At 51.4% G+C, this 12,714-nt stretch overlaps 1 protein-coding gene across 2 annotated transcripts in view; it reads left to right on the top strand.

Annotated features, from left to right (window-relative positions):
* LOC129858532 (iron-sulfur clusters transporter ABCB7, mitochondrial-like) overlaps window positions 1-11,432 on the top strand; it is a 147,447-nt gene extending 136,015 nt beyond the window's left edge. The window contains exons 15-17 of one of the 2 annotated variants that reach the window (XR_008760056.1): window positions 640-747; window positions 7,140-7,920; window positions 7,967-11,432. Coding sequence is in view for 1 of the 2 variants with exons in the window: in XM_055927836.1 (XP_055783811.1) it covers window positions 640-747; window positions 7,140-7,358 (327 nt within the window). In the remaining variant the exon portion in view is untranslated. Of the gene's footprint in view, window positions 1-639; window positions 748-7,139 lie in introns of both variants that reach the window. The other variant, XM_055927836.1, reaches the window with a different exon arrangement.
* Window positions 11,433-12,714: the final 1,282 nt, after the last annotated feature.

The raw sequence follows: 12,714 nt of genomic DNA, 5'->3' as shown, positions 1-12,714 counted from the left end.
ATCATTAAGGATTTGACGAATATCCACTTTGTTTGGTCAGATTTGTTGACTGTGCGCCAATCTGGTCAATGGAATATCTGTGTTCCATTTAACTCCTCAACAGCATCTATACTTGATTTTCCTGTGTTTCTCTTATGCATTCTAGAATTATTTCTACTATTTGATCTTCCTCTGTTCTGGAACCTTCTAGAATCATTTCTAATATTTGATCTTCCTCTGTTCTGGAACCTTCTAGAATTATTTATAATATTTGATCTTCCTCTGTTCTGGAACCTTCTAGAACCATTTCTAATATTTGATGTTCCTCTGTTCTGGAACCTTCTAGAATTATTTCTAATATTTGATCTTCCTCTGTTCTGGAACCTTCTAGAATTATTTCTAATATTTGATCTTCCTCTGTTCTGGAACCTTCTAGAATTATTTCTAATATTTGATCTTCCTCTGTTCTGGAACCTTCTAGAACCATTTCTAATATTTGATCTTCCTCTGTTCTGGAACCTTCTAGAATTATTTCTAATATTTGATCTTCCTCTGTTCTGGAACCTTCTAGAACCATTTCTAATATTTGATGTTCCTGTGTTGTAAACTGTTTTAGAACTATTTCTAATACTTCATGGTGATTCTGTGTACTTCTTCTAGAACATTCTTAATTCCATGAAGGGTCTGGTCCAGGACCGGACGTCGGTGTTCATCGCTCACAGACTGTCCACCATCGTAGACGCAGACGAGATCATCGTACTCAACAAGGTAAGAAGACCTTCTCCTAGTGATACGTCCAGAGAGGGAGCTTAAAGACATCCTCCAGCGTTCTTCTACTTAAAAAAATAATAAATACTTTTCCTGTTGAAAAGCAATATCCCAAGTATAAATACAGTAAAGTACACATGTTAAAGGGAACCTTTGCAGGACCATCGTTAAAACCTTCGTTAGGAAAGTTACACTTAAACACTCGTTATTTACCGATTGCCTCAGACCACTAGAATAGCTAAGTGTGTCATTAGATTTATTTTTTTGCCCTTTCGATTGGCTTTACACACAGAACATCTGTTACGCACATAATCAACATGTTCATCTGTCTCAATGTGACCACTGAAATCTTCAGAACAAAGTTGACTACAAATAGACCTACATACAAAGTCCAATGTCTTTGCGGTAGTTACAAACAAGCGAAGGAATAAAATATGCTTCAATTGGAAAGATGAATGCAGGATGACTGAAATATAGGTTACATTTAAATCATATTGAAATACATTTTATATTCAACAAGTCTATTTTGCTAATTGTAGACTAGTTTCTGTCATTTTTTACCGCAATATATTTCATGATGTGTAACATGTGCACAATGATTTAGTGCGTACTTATAGGATAGGCATTACAATAAGTTGCCTCAATATTATTTAGAGGAGAGACTGGGGACTGGAAAGGGGAGAGGACTGGGGACTGGAAAGGGGAGAGGACTGGGGACTGGAAAGGGGAGAGGACTGGGGACTGGAAAGGGGAGAGGACTGGGGACTGGAAAGGGGAGAGGACTGGGGACTGGAAAGGGGAGAGGACTGGGGACTGGAAAGGGGAGAGGACTGGGGACTGGAGAGGGGAGAGGACTGGGGACTGGAAAGGGGAGAGGACTGGGGACTGGAAAGGGGAGAGGACTGGGGACTGGAAAGGGGAGAGGACTGGGGACTGGAAAGGGGAGAGGACTGGGGACTGGAAAGGGGAGAGGACTGGGGACTGGAAAGGGGAGAGGACTGGGGACTGGAAAGGGGAGAGGACTGGGGACTGGAAAGGGGAGAGGACTGGGGACTGGAAAGGGGAGAGGACTGGGGACTGGAAAGGGGAGAGGACTGGGGACTGGAAAGGGGAGAGGACTGGGGACTGGAAAGGGGAGAGGACTGGGGACTGGAAAGGGGAGAGGACTGGGGACTGGAAAGGGGAGAGGACTGGGGACTGGAAAGGGGAGAGGACTGGGGACTGGAAAGGGGAGAGGACTGGGGACTGGAAAGGGGAGAGGACTGGGGACTGGATGGAAAGGGGAGAGGACTGGGGACTGGATGGAAAGGGGAGAGGACTGGGGACTGGATGGAAAGGGGAGAGGACTGGGGACTGGAAAGGGGAGAGGACTGGGGACTGGATGGAAAGGGGAGAGGACTGGGGACTGGAAAGGGGAGAGGACTGGGGACTGGAAAGGGGAGAGGACTGGGGACTGGAAAGGGGAGGAGAATGGGGACTGGAAAGGGGAGGGGACTGAGGACTGGAAAGGGGAGGAGAATGGGGACTGGAAAGGGGAGAGGACTGGGGACTGGAAAGGGGAGAGGACTGGAGAGGGGAGAGGACTGAGGACTGGAAAGGGGAGGAGAATGGGGACTGGAAAGGGGAGGAGAATGGGGACTGGAAAGGGGAGAGGACTGGGGACTGGAAAGGGGAGAGGACTGGGGACTGGAAAGGGGAGAGGACTGGAGAGGGGAGAGGACTGAGGACTGGAAAGGGGAGGAGAATGGGGACTGGAAAGGGGAGGAGAATGGGGACTGGAAAGGGGAGGGGACTGAGGACTGGAAAGGGGAGGGGACTGAGGACTGGAAAGGGGAGGGGACTGAGGACTGGAAAGGGGAGAGGACTGAGGACTGGAAAGGGGAGAGGACTGAGGACTGGAAAGGGGAGAGGACTGAGGACTGGAAAGGGGAGAGGACTGAGGACTGGAAAGGGGAGAGGCCTGAGGACTGGAAAGGGGAGAGGACTGGGGACTGGAAAGGGGAGAGGACTGGGGACTGGAAAAGGGAGGGACTGGAAAAGGGAGGGACTGGAAAAGGGAGGGACTGGAAAGGGGAGAGGACTGGAAAGGGGAGAGGACTGGAAAGGGGAGAGGACTGGAAAGGGGAGAGGACTGGAAAGGGGAGAGGACTGGAAAGGGGAGAGGACTGGAAAGGGGAGAGGACTGGAAAGGGGAGAGGACTGGAAAGGGGAGAGGACTGGAAAGGGGAGAGGACTGGGGACTGGAAAGGGGAGAGGACTGGGGACTGGAAAGGGGAGAGGACTGGGGACTGGAAAGGGGAGAGGACTGGGGACTGGAAAGGGGAGGAGAATGGGGACTGGAAAGGGGAGGGGACTGAGGACTGGAAAGGGGAGGGGACTGGAAAGGGGAGGGGACTGGGGACTGGAAAGGGGAGAGGACTGGGGACTGGAAAGGGGAGAGGACTGGGGACTGGAAAGGGGAGAGGACTGGGGACTGGAAAGGGGAGAGGACTGGGGACTGGAAAGGGGAGAGGACTGGGGAGAGGACTGGGGACTGGAAAAGGGAGGGACTGGAAAAGGGAGGGACTGGAAAGGGGAGGGACTGGAAAGGGGAGGGACTGGAAAGGGGAGGGACTGGAAAGGGGAGAGGACTGGAAAGGGGAGAGGACTGGAAAGGGGAGAGGACTGGAAAGGGGAGAGGACTGGAAAGGGGAGAGGACTGGAAAGGGGAGAGGACTGGAAAGGGGAGAGGACTGGAAAGGGGAGAGGACTGGAAAGGGGAGAGGACTGGAAAGGGGAGAGGACTGGAAAGGGGAGAGGACTGGGGACTGGAAAGGGGAGAGGACTGGGGACTGGAAAGGGGAGAGGACTGGGGACTGGAAAGGGGAGAGGACTGGGGACTGGAAAGGGGAGAGGACTGGGGACTGGAAAGGGGAGAGGACTGGGGACTGGAAAGGGGAGGAGAATGGGGACTGGAAAGGGGAGGGGACTGAGGACTGGAAAGGGGAGGGGACTGGGGACTGGAAAGGGGAGAGGACTGGGGACTGGAAAGGGGAGAGGACTGGGGACTGGAAAGGGGAGAGGACTGGATAGGGGAGAGGACTGAGGACTGGATAGGGGAGAGGACTGAGGACTGGAAAGGGGAGGAGAATGGGGACTGGAAAGGGGAGGAGAATGGGGACTGGAAAGGGGAGGGGACTGAGGACTGGAAAGGGGAGGGGACTGAGGACTGGAAAGGGGAGGGGACTGAGGACTGGAAAGGGGAGAGGACTGAGGACTGGAAAGGGGAGAGGACTGAGGACTGGAAAGGGGAGAGGACTGAGGACTGGAAAGGGGAGAGGACTGAGGACTGGAAAGGGGAGAGGACTGAGGACTGGAAAGGGGAGAGGACTGAGGACTGGAAAGGGGAGAGGACTGGGGACTGGAAAGGGGAGGGACTGGAAAAGGGAGGGACTGGAAAGGGGAGAGGACTGGAAAGGGGAGAGGACTGGAAAGGGGAGAGGACTGGGGACTGGAAAGGGGAGAGGACTGGGGACTGGAAAGGGGAGAGGACTGGGGACTGGAAAGGGGAGAGGACTGAGGACTGGAAAGGGGAGAGGACTGAGGACTGGAAAGGGGAGAGGACTGAGAACTGGAAAGGGGAGAGGACTGGGGACTGGAAAGGGGAGGGACTGGAAAAGGGAGGGACTGGAAAGGGGAGAGGACTGGGGACTGGAAAGGGGAGAGGACTGGGGACTGGAAAGGGGAGAGGACTGGGGACTGGAAAGGGGAGAGGACTGGGGACTGGAAAGGGGAGAGGACTGGAAAGGGGAGAAGACTGGGGACTGGAAAGGGGAGAAGACTGGGGACTGGAAAGGGGGGAAGACTGGGGACTGGAAAGGGGAGGGACTGGGGACTGGAAAGGGGAGAGACTGGGGACTGGAAAGGGGAGGGACTGGAAAGGGGAGAGGACTGAGGTTTGGTTTGGTTGTCGTGTGGTGCGTCGTAGCGCTCTGAAAGCTGTTGTTGATGTTTCCTGTGTTCCCCCGGAAGCAGTCAGATGGAGAGATCAGAAGGTCATCTTCGCGAGGAGGCCTGTTTTGCCGCGTCTCCATGGTGTCGGCTCGTTAAGTCAGTTAGAAACAGTCTGATACGTGCCCCAAGCCCGCGGTGCCAACACTTCTGCCTCGCTCCCTGGGGGGTGGAATGCTTTTACTACTGGGAGGAGGGGGGGTGAGATGCTTTTACTACTGGGAGGAGGGGGGGTGGGATGCTTTTACTACTGGGAGGAGGGAGGGGGGTGGGATGCTTTTACTACTGGGATGAGGGAGGGGGGGTGGGATGCTTTTACTACTGGGAGGAGGGAGGGGGGTGGGATGCTTTTACTACTGGGAGGAGGGAGGGGTGGGATGCTTTTACTACTGGGAGGAGGGGGGGGGGGGGGTGGGATGCTTTTACTACTGGGAGGAGGGGGGGTGGGATGCTTTTACTACTGGGAGGAGGGAGGGGTGGGATGCTTTTACTACTGGGAGGAGGGGGGGGATGCTTTTACTACTGGGAGGAGGGGGGGGGGGGGGTGGGATGCTTTTACTACTGGGAGGAGGGAGGGGGGGTGGGATGCTTTTACTACTGGGAGGAGGGGGGGTGGGATGCTTTTACTACTGGGAGGAGGGGGGGGGGGTGGGATGCTTTTACTACTGGGAGGAGGGGGGGAGGGATGCTTTTACTACTGGGAGGAGGAGAGGGGAGGGGGGTGGGATGCTTTTACTACTGGGAGGAGGGAGGGGGGGATGCTTTTACTACTGGGAGGAGGAGAGGGGAGGGGGGTGGGATGCTTTTACTACTGGGAGGAAGGAGGGGTGGGATGCTTTTACTACTGGGAGGGGAGGGGGGTGGGATGCTTTTACTACTGGGAGGAGGGGGGGGTGGGATGCTTTTACTACTGGGAGGAGGGGGGGTGGGATGCTTTTACTACTGGGAGGAGGGGGGGTGGGATGCTTTTACTACTGGGAGGAGGGGGGGGTGCGATGCTTTTACTACTGGGAGGAGGGGGGGGTGGGATGCTTTTACTACTGGGAGGGGGAGGGGGGGATGCTTTTACTACTGGGAGGAGGGAGGGGTGGGATGCTTTTACTACTGGGAGGAGGAGAGGGGGGATGCTTTTACTACTGGGAGGGGGGGGGGGATGCTTTTACTACTGGGAGGAGGGGGGGTGGGATGCTTTTACTACTGGGAGGAGGGGGGGGGTGGGATGCTTTTACTACTGGGAGGAGGGGGGGGTGGGATGCTTTTACTACTGGGAGGAGGGAGGGGTGGGATGCTTTTACTACTGGGAGGGGGGAGAGGGGGTGGGATGCTTTTACTACTGGGAGGAGGGAGGGGGGGGATGCTTTTACTACTGGGAGGGGAGGGGGGTGGGATGCTTTTACTACTGGGAGGAAGGAGGGGTGGGATGCTTTTACTACTGGGAGGGGAGGGGGGTGGGATGCTTTTACTACTGGGAGGAGGGGGGGGTGGGTGGGATGCTTTTACTACTGGGAGGAGGGGGGGTGGGATGCTTTTACTACTGGGAGGAGGGGGGGGTGGGATGCTTTTACTACTGGGAGGAGGGGGGGGGTGGGATGCTTTTACTACTGGGAGGAGGGGGGGGTGGGATGCTTTTACTACTGGGAGGAGGGGGGGTGGGATGCTTTTACTACTGGGAGGGGGGGGGTGGGATGCTTTTACTACGGGAGGGGGGGGTGGGATGCTTTTACTACTGGGAGGAGAGGGGGGGGGGGTGCTTTTACTACTGGGAGGAGGGGGGGTGGGATGCTTTTACTACTGGGAGGGGGGGGGTGCTTTTACTACTGGGAGGAGGGGGGGTGGGATGCTTTTACTACTGGGAGGGGCGGGTGGGATGCTTTTACTACGGGGAGGGGGGGGGTGGGATGCTTTTACTACTGGGAGGAGAGGGGGGGGGGGTGCTTTTACTACTGGAAGGAGGGGGGGTGGGATGCTTTTACTACTGGGAGGGGGGGGGGGTGCTTTTACTACTGGGAGGAGGGGGGGTGGGATGCTTTTACTACTGGGAGGGGGGTGGGATGCTTTTACTACGGGGAGGGGGGGGGGGATGCTTTTACCACTGGGAGGAGAGGGGAGGGGTGCTTTTACTACTGGGAGGAGAGTGGGGGGGGTGCTTTTACTACTGGGAGGGGGGGGGGGGGTGCTGCTGGCATGTGTGTGTGAGCGCGTGCTTGTCAGTAGGGAACAGTGACCACAGCGTGAGGCGTTTGGTAGGGAGAGTTGACTCTGTTCTTCAATGTAGACTTGATATTAACATTCTGTATGTCTCCCATTCAATACTTCATTCTGTGTCAAAGTCCTTTTTACATGAGACTTGAGTCTGACTAGATTTAATAATAGTTGAATCCTCTGTCCCCCTCTGTCTCCAGGGTAAGATAGCAGAGCGAGGGGACCACCACTCTCTCCTGGCTACTCCAGGCTCTCTGTACGCTGACCTGTGGAACACGCAGAACAGTAAGATCCTGAACCGTAAGAACAGCCCAGTGGAGCTGCAGCCAGAGAGACTCAGCCAGAAGGAGGAGGAGAGGAAGAAACTACAGGAGGAGATCATGAACAGTGTCAAGGGCTGTGGGAACTGCTCCTGTTGAGGAGAGACCAGGACAGGAGGTCCTCCCTCAATACCTGTCCTTCCTCCTTCATCCACTGCCAGCCTGCGCTCAGTACTTTAATTTACACCTCTCCAGCTCGCCACGCCAAGCCCTTCCCCCTGCTCCTCCTGAGAAGGCGATTGGTGCCCGAAGAGGAGACTGAGGAGCAAGGCTGTCTGCCATTGGCTAATGTCTACAGAGGCAACGCTCGTCTGCCAATCCTCAGCTCAAACAACACATAAAATACCTTGTATAGGATGACATCATGTTGTATAGGATGACGTCATGTCGTACAGGATGACGCCATGTCGTACAGGATGACGTCATGTCGTACAGGATGACGCCATGTCGTACAGGATGACGTCATGTCGTACAGGATGACGCCATGTCGTACAGGATGACGTCATGTCGTACAGGATGACGTCATGTCGTACAGGATGACGTCTTGTAAGAACATTACTGATCAACGTGAGGAGTCTGTTTCATTCTGAAGATATGTTCCAAATGCCACCCTATTCCCCATGGACCCTGGTCAAATGTAGTGCACTATAGAGGGAATAGGGTGCTATGGACCCTGGTCAAATGTAGTGCACTATAGAGGGAATAAGGTGCCTTTTGGGACCTACTCCCTATGGGCCCTGGTCAAATGTAGTGCACTATAGAGGGAATAGGGTGCCATTTGGGACCTACTCCCTATGGGCCCTGGTCAAATGTAGTGCACTATAGAGGGAATAAGGTGCCTTTTGGGACCTACTCCCTATGGGCCCTGGTCAAATGTAGTGCACTATAGAGGGAATAGGGTGCCATTTGGGACCTACTCCCTATGGGCCCTGGTCAAATGTGGTGCACTATAGAGAGAATAGGGTGCCATTTGGGACCTACTCCCTATGGGCCCTGGTCAAATGTAGTGCACTATAGAGGGAATAAGGTGCCTTTTGGGACCTACTCCCTATGGGCCCTGGTCAAATGTAGTGCACTATAGAGGGAATAAGGTGCCTTTTGGGACCTACTCTCTATGGGCCCTGGTCAAATGTAGTGCACTATAGAGGGAATAAGGTGCCTTTTGGGACCTACTCCCTATGGGCCCTGGTCAAATGTAGTGCACTATAGAGGGAATAAGGTGCCTTTTGGGACCTACTCCCTATGGGCCCTGGTCAAATGTAGTGCACTATAGAGGGAATAGGGTGCCATTTGGGACCTACTCCCTATGGGCCCTGGTCAAATGTAGTGCACTATAGAGGGAATAAGGTGCCTTTTGGGACCTACTCTCTATGGGCCCTGGTCAAATGTAGTGCACTATAGAGGGAATAAGGTGCCTTTTGGGACCTACTCCCTATGGGCCCTGGTCAAATGTAGTGCACTATAGATGGAATAGGGTGCCATTTGGAACCTACACCCTATGGGCCCTGGTCAAATGTAGTGCACTATAGAGGGAATAGGGTGCCATTTGGGACCTACTCCCTATGGGCCCTGGTCAAATGTAGTGCACTATAGAGGGAATAAGGTGCCTTTTGGGACCTACTCTCTATGGGCCCTGGTCAAATGTAGTGCACTATAGAGGGAATAGGGTGCCATTTGGGACCTACTCCCTATGGGCCCTGGTCAAATGTAGTGCACTATAGAGGGAATAAGGTGCCTTTTGGGACCTACTCCCTATGGACCCTGGTCAAATGTAGTGCACTATAGAGGGAATAAGGTGCCTTTTGGGACCTACTCCCTATGGACCCTGGTCAAATGTAGTGCACTATAGAGGGAATAAGGTGCCTTTTGGGACCTACTCTCTATGGGCCCTGGTCAAATGTAGTGCACTATAGAGGGAATAAGGTGCCTTTTGGGACCTACTCTCTATGGGCCCTGGTCAAATGTAGTGCACTATAGAGGGAATAAGGTGCCTTTTGGGACCTACTCTCTATGGGCCCTGGTCAAATGTAGTGCACTATAGAGGGAATAAGGTGCCTTTTGGGACCTACTCTCTATGGGCCCTGGTCAAATGTAGTGCACTATAGAGGGAATAAGGTGCCTTTTGGGACCTACTCTCTATGGGCCCTGGTCAAATGTAGTGCACTATAGAGGGAATAGGGTGCCATTTGGGACCTACTCCCTATGGGCCCTGGTCAAATGTAGTGCACTATAGAGGGAATAAGGTGCCTTTTGGGACCTACTCCCTATGGACCCTGGTCAAATGTAGTGCACTATAGAGGGAATAAGGTGCCTTTTGGGACCTACTCCCTATGGACCCTGGTCAAATGTAGTGCACTATAGAGGGAATAAGGTGCCTTTTGGGACCTACTCTCTATGGGCCCTGGTCAAATGTAGTGCACTATAGAGGGAATAAGGTGCCTTTTGGGACCTACTCTCTATGGGCCCTGGTCAAATGTAGTGCACTATAGAGGGAATAAGGTGCCTTTTGGGACCTACTCTCTATGGGCCCTGGTCAAATGTAGTGCACTATAGAGGGAATAAGGTGCCTTTTGGGACCTACTCTCTATGGGCCCTGGTCAAATGTAGTGCACTATAGAGGGAATAAGGTGCCTTTTGGGACCTACTCTCTATGGGCCCTGGTCAAATGTAGTGCACTATAGAGGGAATAGGGTGCCATTTGGGACCTACTCCCTATGGGCCCTGGTCAAATGTAGTGCACTATAGAGGGAATAGGGTGCCATTTGGATGAGGTATTTCTGACAGCGTTCTCCTGTAGGAAGAGGGGTGCCTCTGTGGATCTGAATATGTTTTTAACTAGATCTCCCATATTGCTGGGAAGTGTAGGTCGCTGTTTTATATTAAGGATTTGTATATATCTTTATATCAGGATTTAAAAGGCTGCTGACTAAAAACTAGACACACATTGTCCAGGTATATCTATCGCTATAAAATGACCTTTTCTCAAAATAATCTTTACTTTGGGGGGGCGGGGGTGGTTCAATCATTTAGAAGGTTTAACCAAGAACAGGAAACACACGCCTACCCAAAGATCATGTATTACAAATAATGAATATTAGGCTTCGTCCTTAACAGCCCTGTTGTATTGATCTTTATCAGAGACTTGTCAGGAACATGGAGTATGGTGAAGACTGGCTGAGAAACCCTGCCTGCCTGTCTGCCTGCCTGTCTGCCTGTCTGTCTCTGTCTGTCTGTTGGCCTGCCTGCCTGCCTGCCTGCCTGTCTGCCTGTCTGTCTGCCTGTCTGCCTGTCTGCCTGTCTGCCTGTCTGTCTGTCTGCCTGTCTGTCTGTCTGTCTGCCTGTCTGTCTGCCTGTCTGTCTGCCTGTCTGCCTGTCTGTCTGCCTGCCTGTCTGCCTGTCTGTCTGTCTGTCTGCCTGTCTGTCTGCCTGTCTGTCTCGTCCCGACTCCCGACACGTTCGTTACTACGGGACAGATGGAGATCCAATCGGAATATTGAAACAATGTTGCAAATGTCGGAGAGACAAAGTTTTATACAAATGTCCGCTGTTGAAAACACAATTTGAGTCTAAAAGAAATATGAGATAATGTCCAAATGTTTTTTATAGTGGAGATCAAGTTTATAAATTGCCTGGCTGGGCTGATGAGACCGTGGATTGCGCAGTCAGATGGAACAGAGTAAATAGGCATTTTAACGTCATAGATTTAGCAGGTGGTAACTTGTGGAATAGACACCGGCTGGAATCTGGTTTTAATTTAGGATTAGACCCACCCGTTGTATAATACTACATTGATCACAGCCTTTGAGTTTTGAAATAAAGCTAGTCTGAAGAAGCTGAGGACATACTATTCACAATTAATTTCTACCTTTTACTTAAATGCACACTTATTATGGTATCTTTTGGATTGTCTAACAACTAATGTTCTCGATTTAACGATTGTCTGACAATGGTCTGATTTTCACATGGGTTAGGTATTGCCTTGTTATTTGAGGAGCGCTTTTTGGTCAGATCAGTGCCCATGTTGCGTGATGTCGTCATGTACAGTTTGTTAGAACAGAATACTAGTTGGGCTTGTTGTACAGCAGTAATGTAATATGTATAATTCTATAAAAGCACTGGAGAAAAGACATTGGGCTTTTTGTGTGATGACCTGAATAAAGAGCAGTGCCTATAGTATATCGTTCCTGTGATCTGTCAGTCAATGGGGATGTCTTTCTTAATGTTGTCTATTTGTGTGACTGATCATTCAAGACAATTTGGGTCAATGTAGGATTTTCCCTTGAAATAAATGGCTGTTGTTTTAATCTGTTTGATCAGGTGACATCATGCCCCCAACGTTCTGGCCCTGAATTAACTCTTAACTGTGAGGTGAAAGGTCAGGCTGAGGTTTGTAACCCCCACAAACGCTAACCCTCCCTGTCCCCCTGCTGGGTGATCATTGGGGGATCTAGCTAACCACCATATAGACCAGGGATATTCAACTCTGACCCTACGAGGTCCGGAGCCTGCTGGGTGATCATTGGGGGATCTAGCTAACCACCATATAGACCAGGGATATTCAACTCTGACCCTACGAGGTCCGGAGCCTGCTGGGTGATCATTGGGGGATCTAGCTAACCACCATATAGACCAGGGATATTCAACTCTGACCCTACGAGGTCCGGAGCCTGCTGGGTGATCATTGGGGGATCTAGCTAACCACCATATAGACCAGGGATATTCAACTCTGACCCTACGAGGTCCGGAGCCTGCTGGGTGATCATTGGGGGATCTAGCTAACCACCATATAGACCAGGGATATTCAACTCTGACCCTACGAGGTCCGGAGCCTGCTGCTGGTTTTCTATTCTACCTGATAATTATTTGCACACACCTGGTGTCCCAGGTCTAAATCAGTCCCTGATCAGAGGGGAACAATTAGAAAACGCAGTGGAACTGGCTTGGAGGTCTAGAGTTGAGTTTGAGGGAACTAGATCATTATTCATTGGGTCTTCTATGGATAACACACCAGCCATTCTGTATGGTTCTTTCTCTCTACCAGTCTAGTTTACTTGGTGATGCCACGGGGAAGCTAGATCCTTCCTCCTTCCAATGTTCCTGATTTGATAGCCCTCAGTTTATGTTAAATGTTCTTGATTTGATAGCCCTCAGTTTATGTTAAATGTTCCTGATTTGATAGCCCTCAGTTTATGTTAAATGTTCTTGATTTGATAGCCCTCAGTTTATGTTAAATGTTCCTGATTTGATAGCCCTCAGTTTATGTTAAATGTTCTTGATTTGATAGCCCTCAGTTTATGTTAAATGTTCTTGATTTGATAGCCCTCAGTTTATGTTAAATGTTCCTGATTTGATAGCCCTCAGTTTATGTTAAATGTTCCTTCCCAATATTCTCCTCAGTTTATAGTTCATAGTCTCCCCAGTTCATAGTCTCTGAATAATAGATGCTTATGCTTAA

This window comes from Salvelinus fontinalis, chromosome 6 (assembly GCF_029448725.1).
Source record: "Salvelinus fontinalis isolate EN_2023a chromosome 6, ASM2944872v1, whole genome shotgun sequence".
NCBI lineage: Eukaryota > Metazoa > Chordata > Actinopteri > Salmoniformes > Salmonidae > Salvelinus > Salvelinus fontinalis.
Note: the sequence above shows the minus strand (reverse complement) of the source record. Positions and strands in the feature narration are given on the sequence as shown.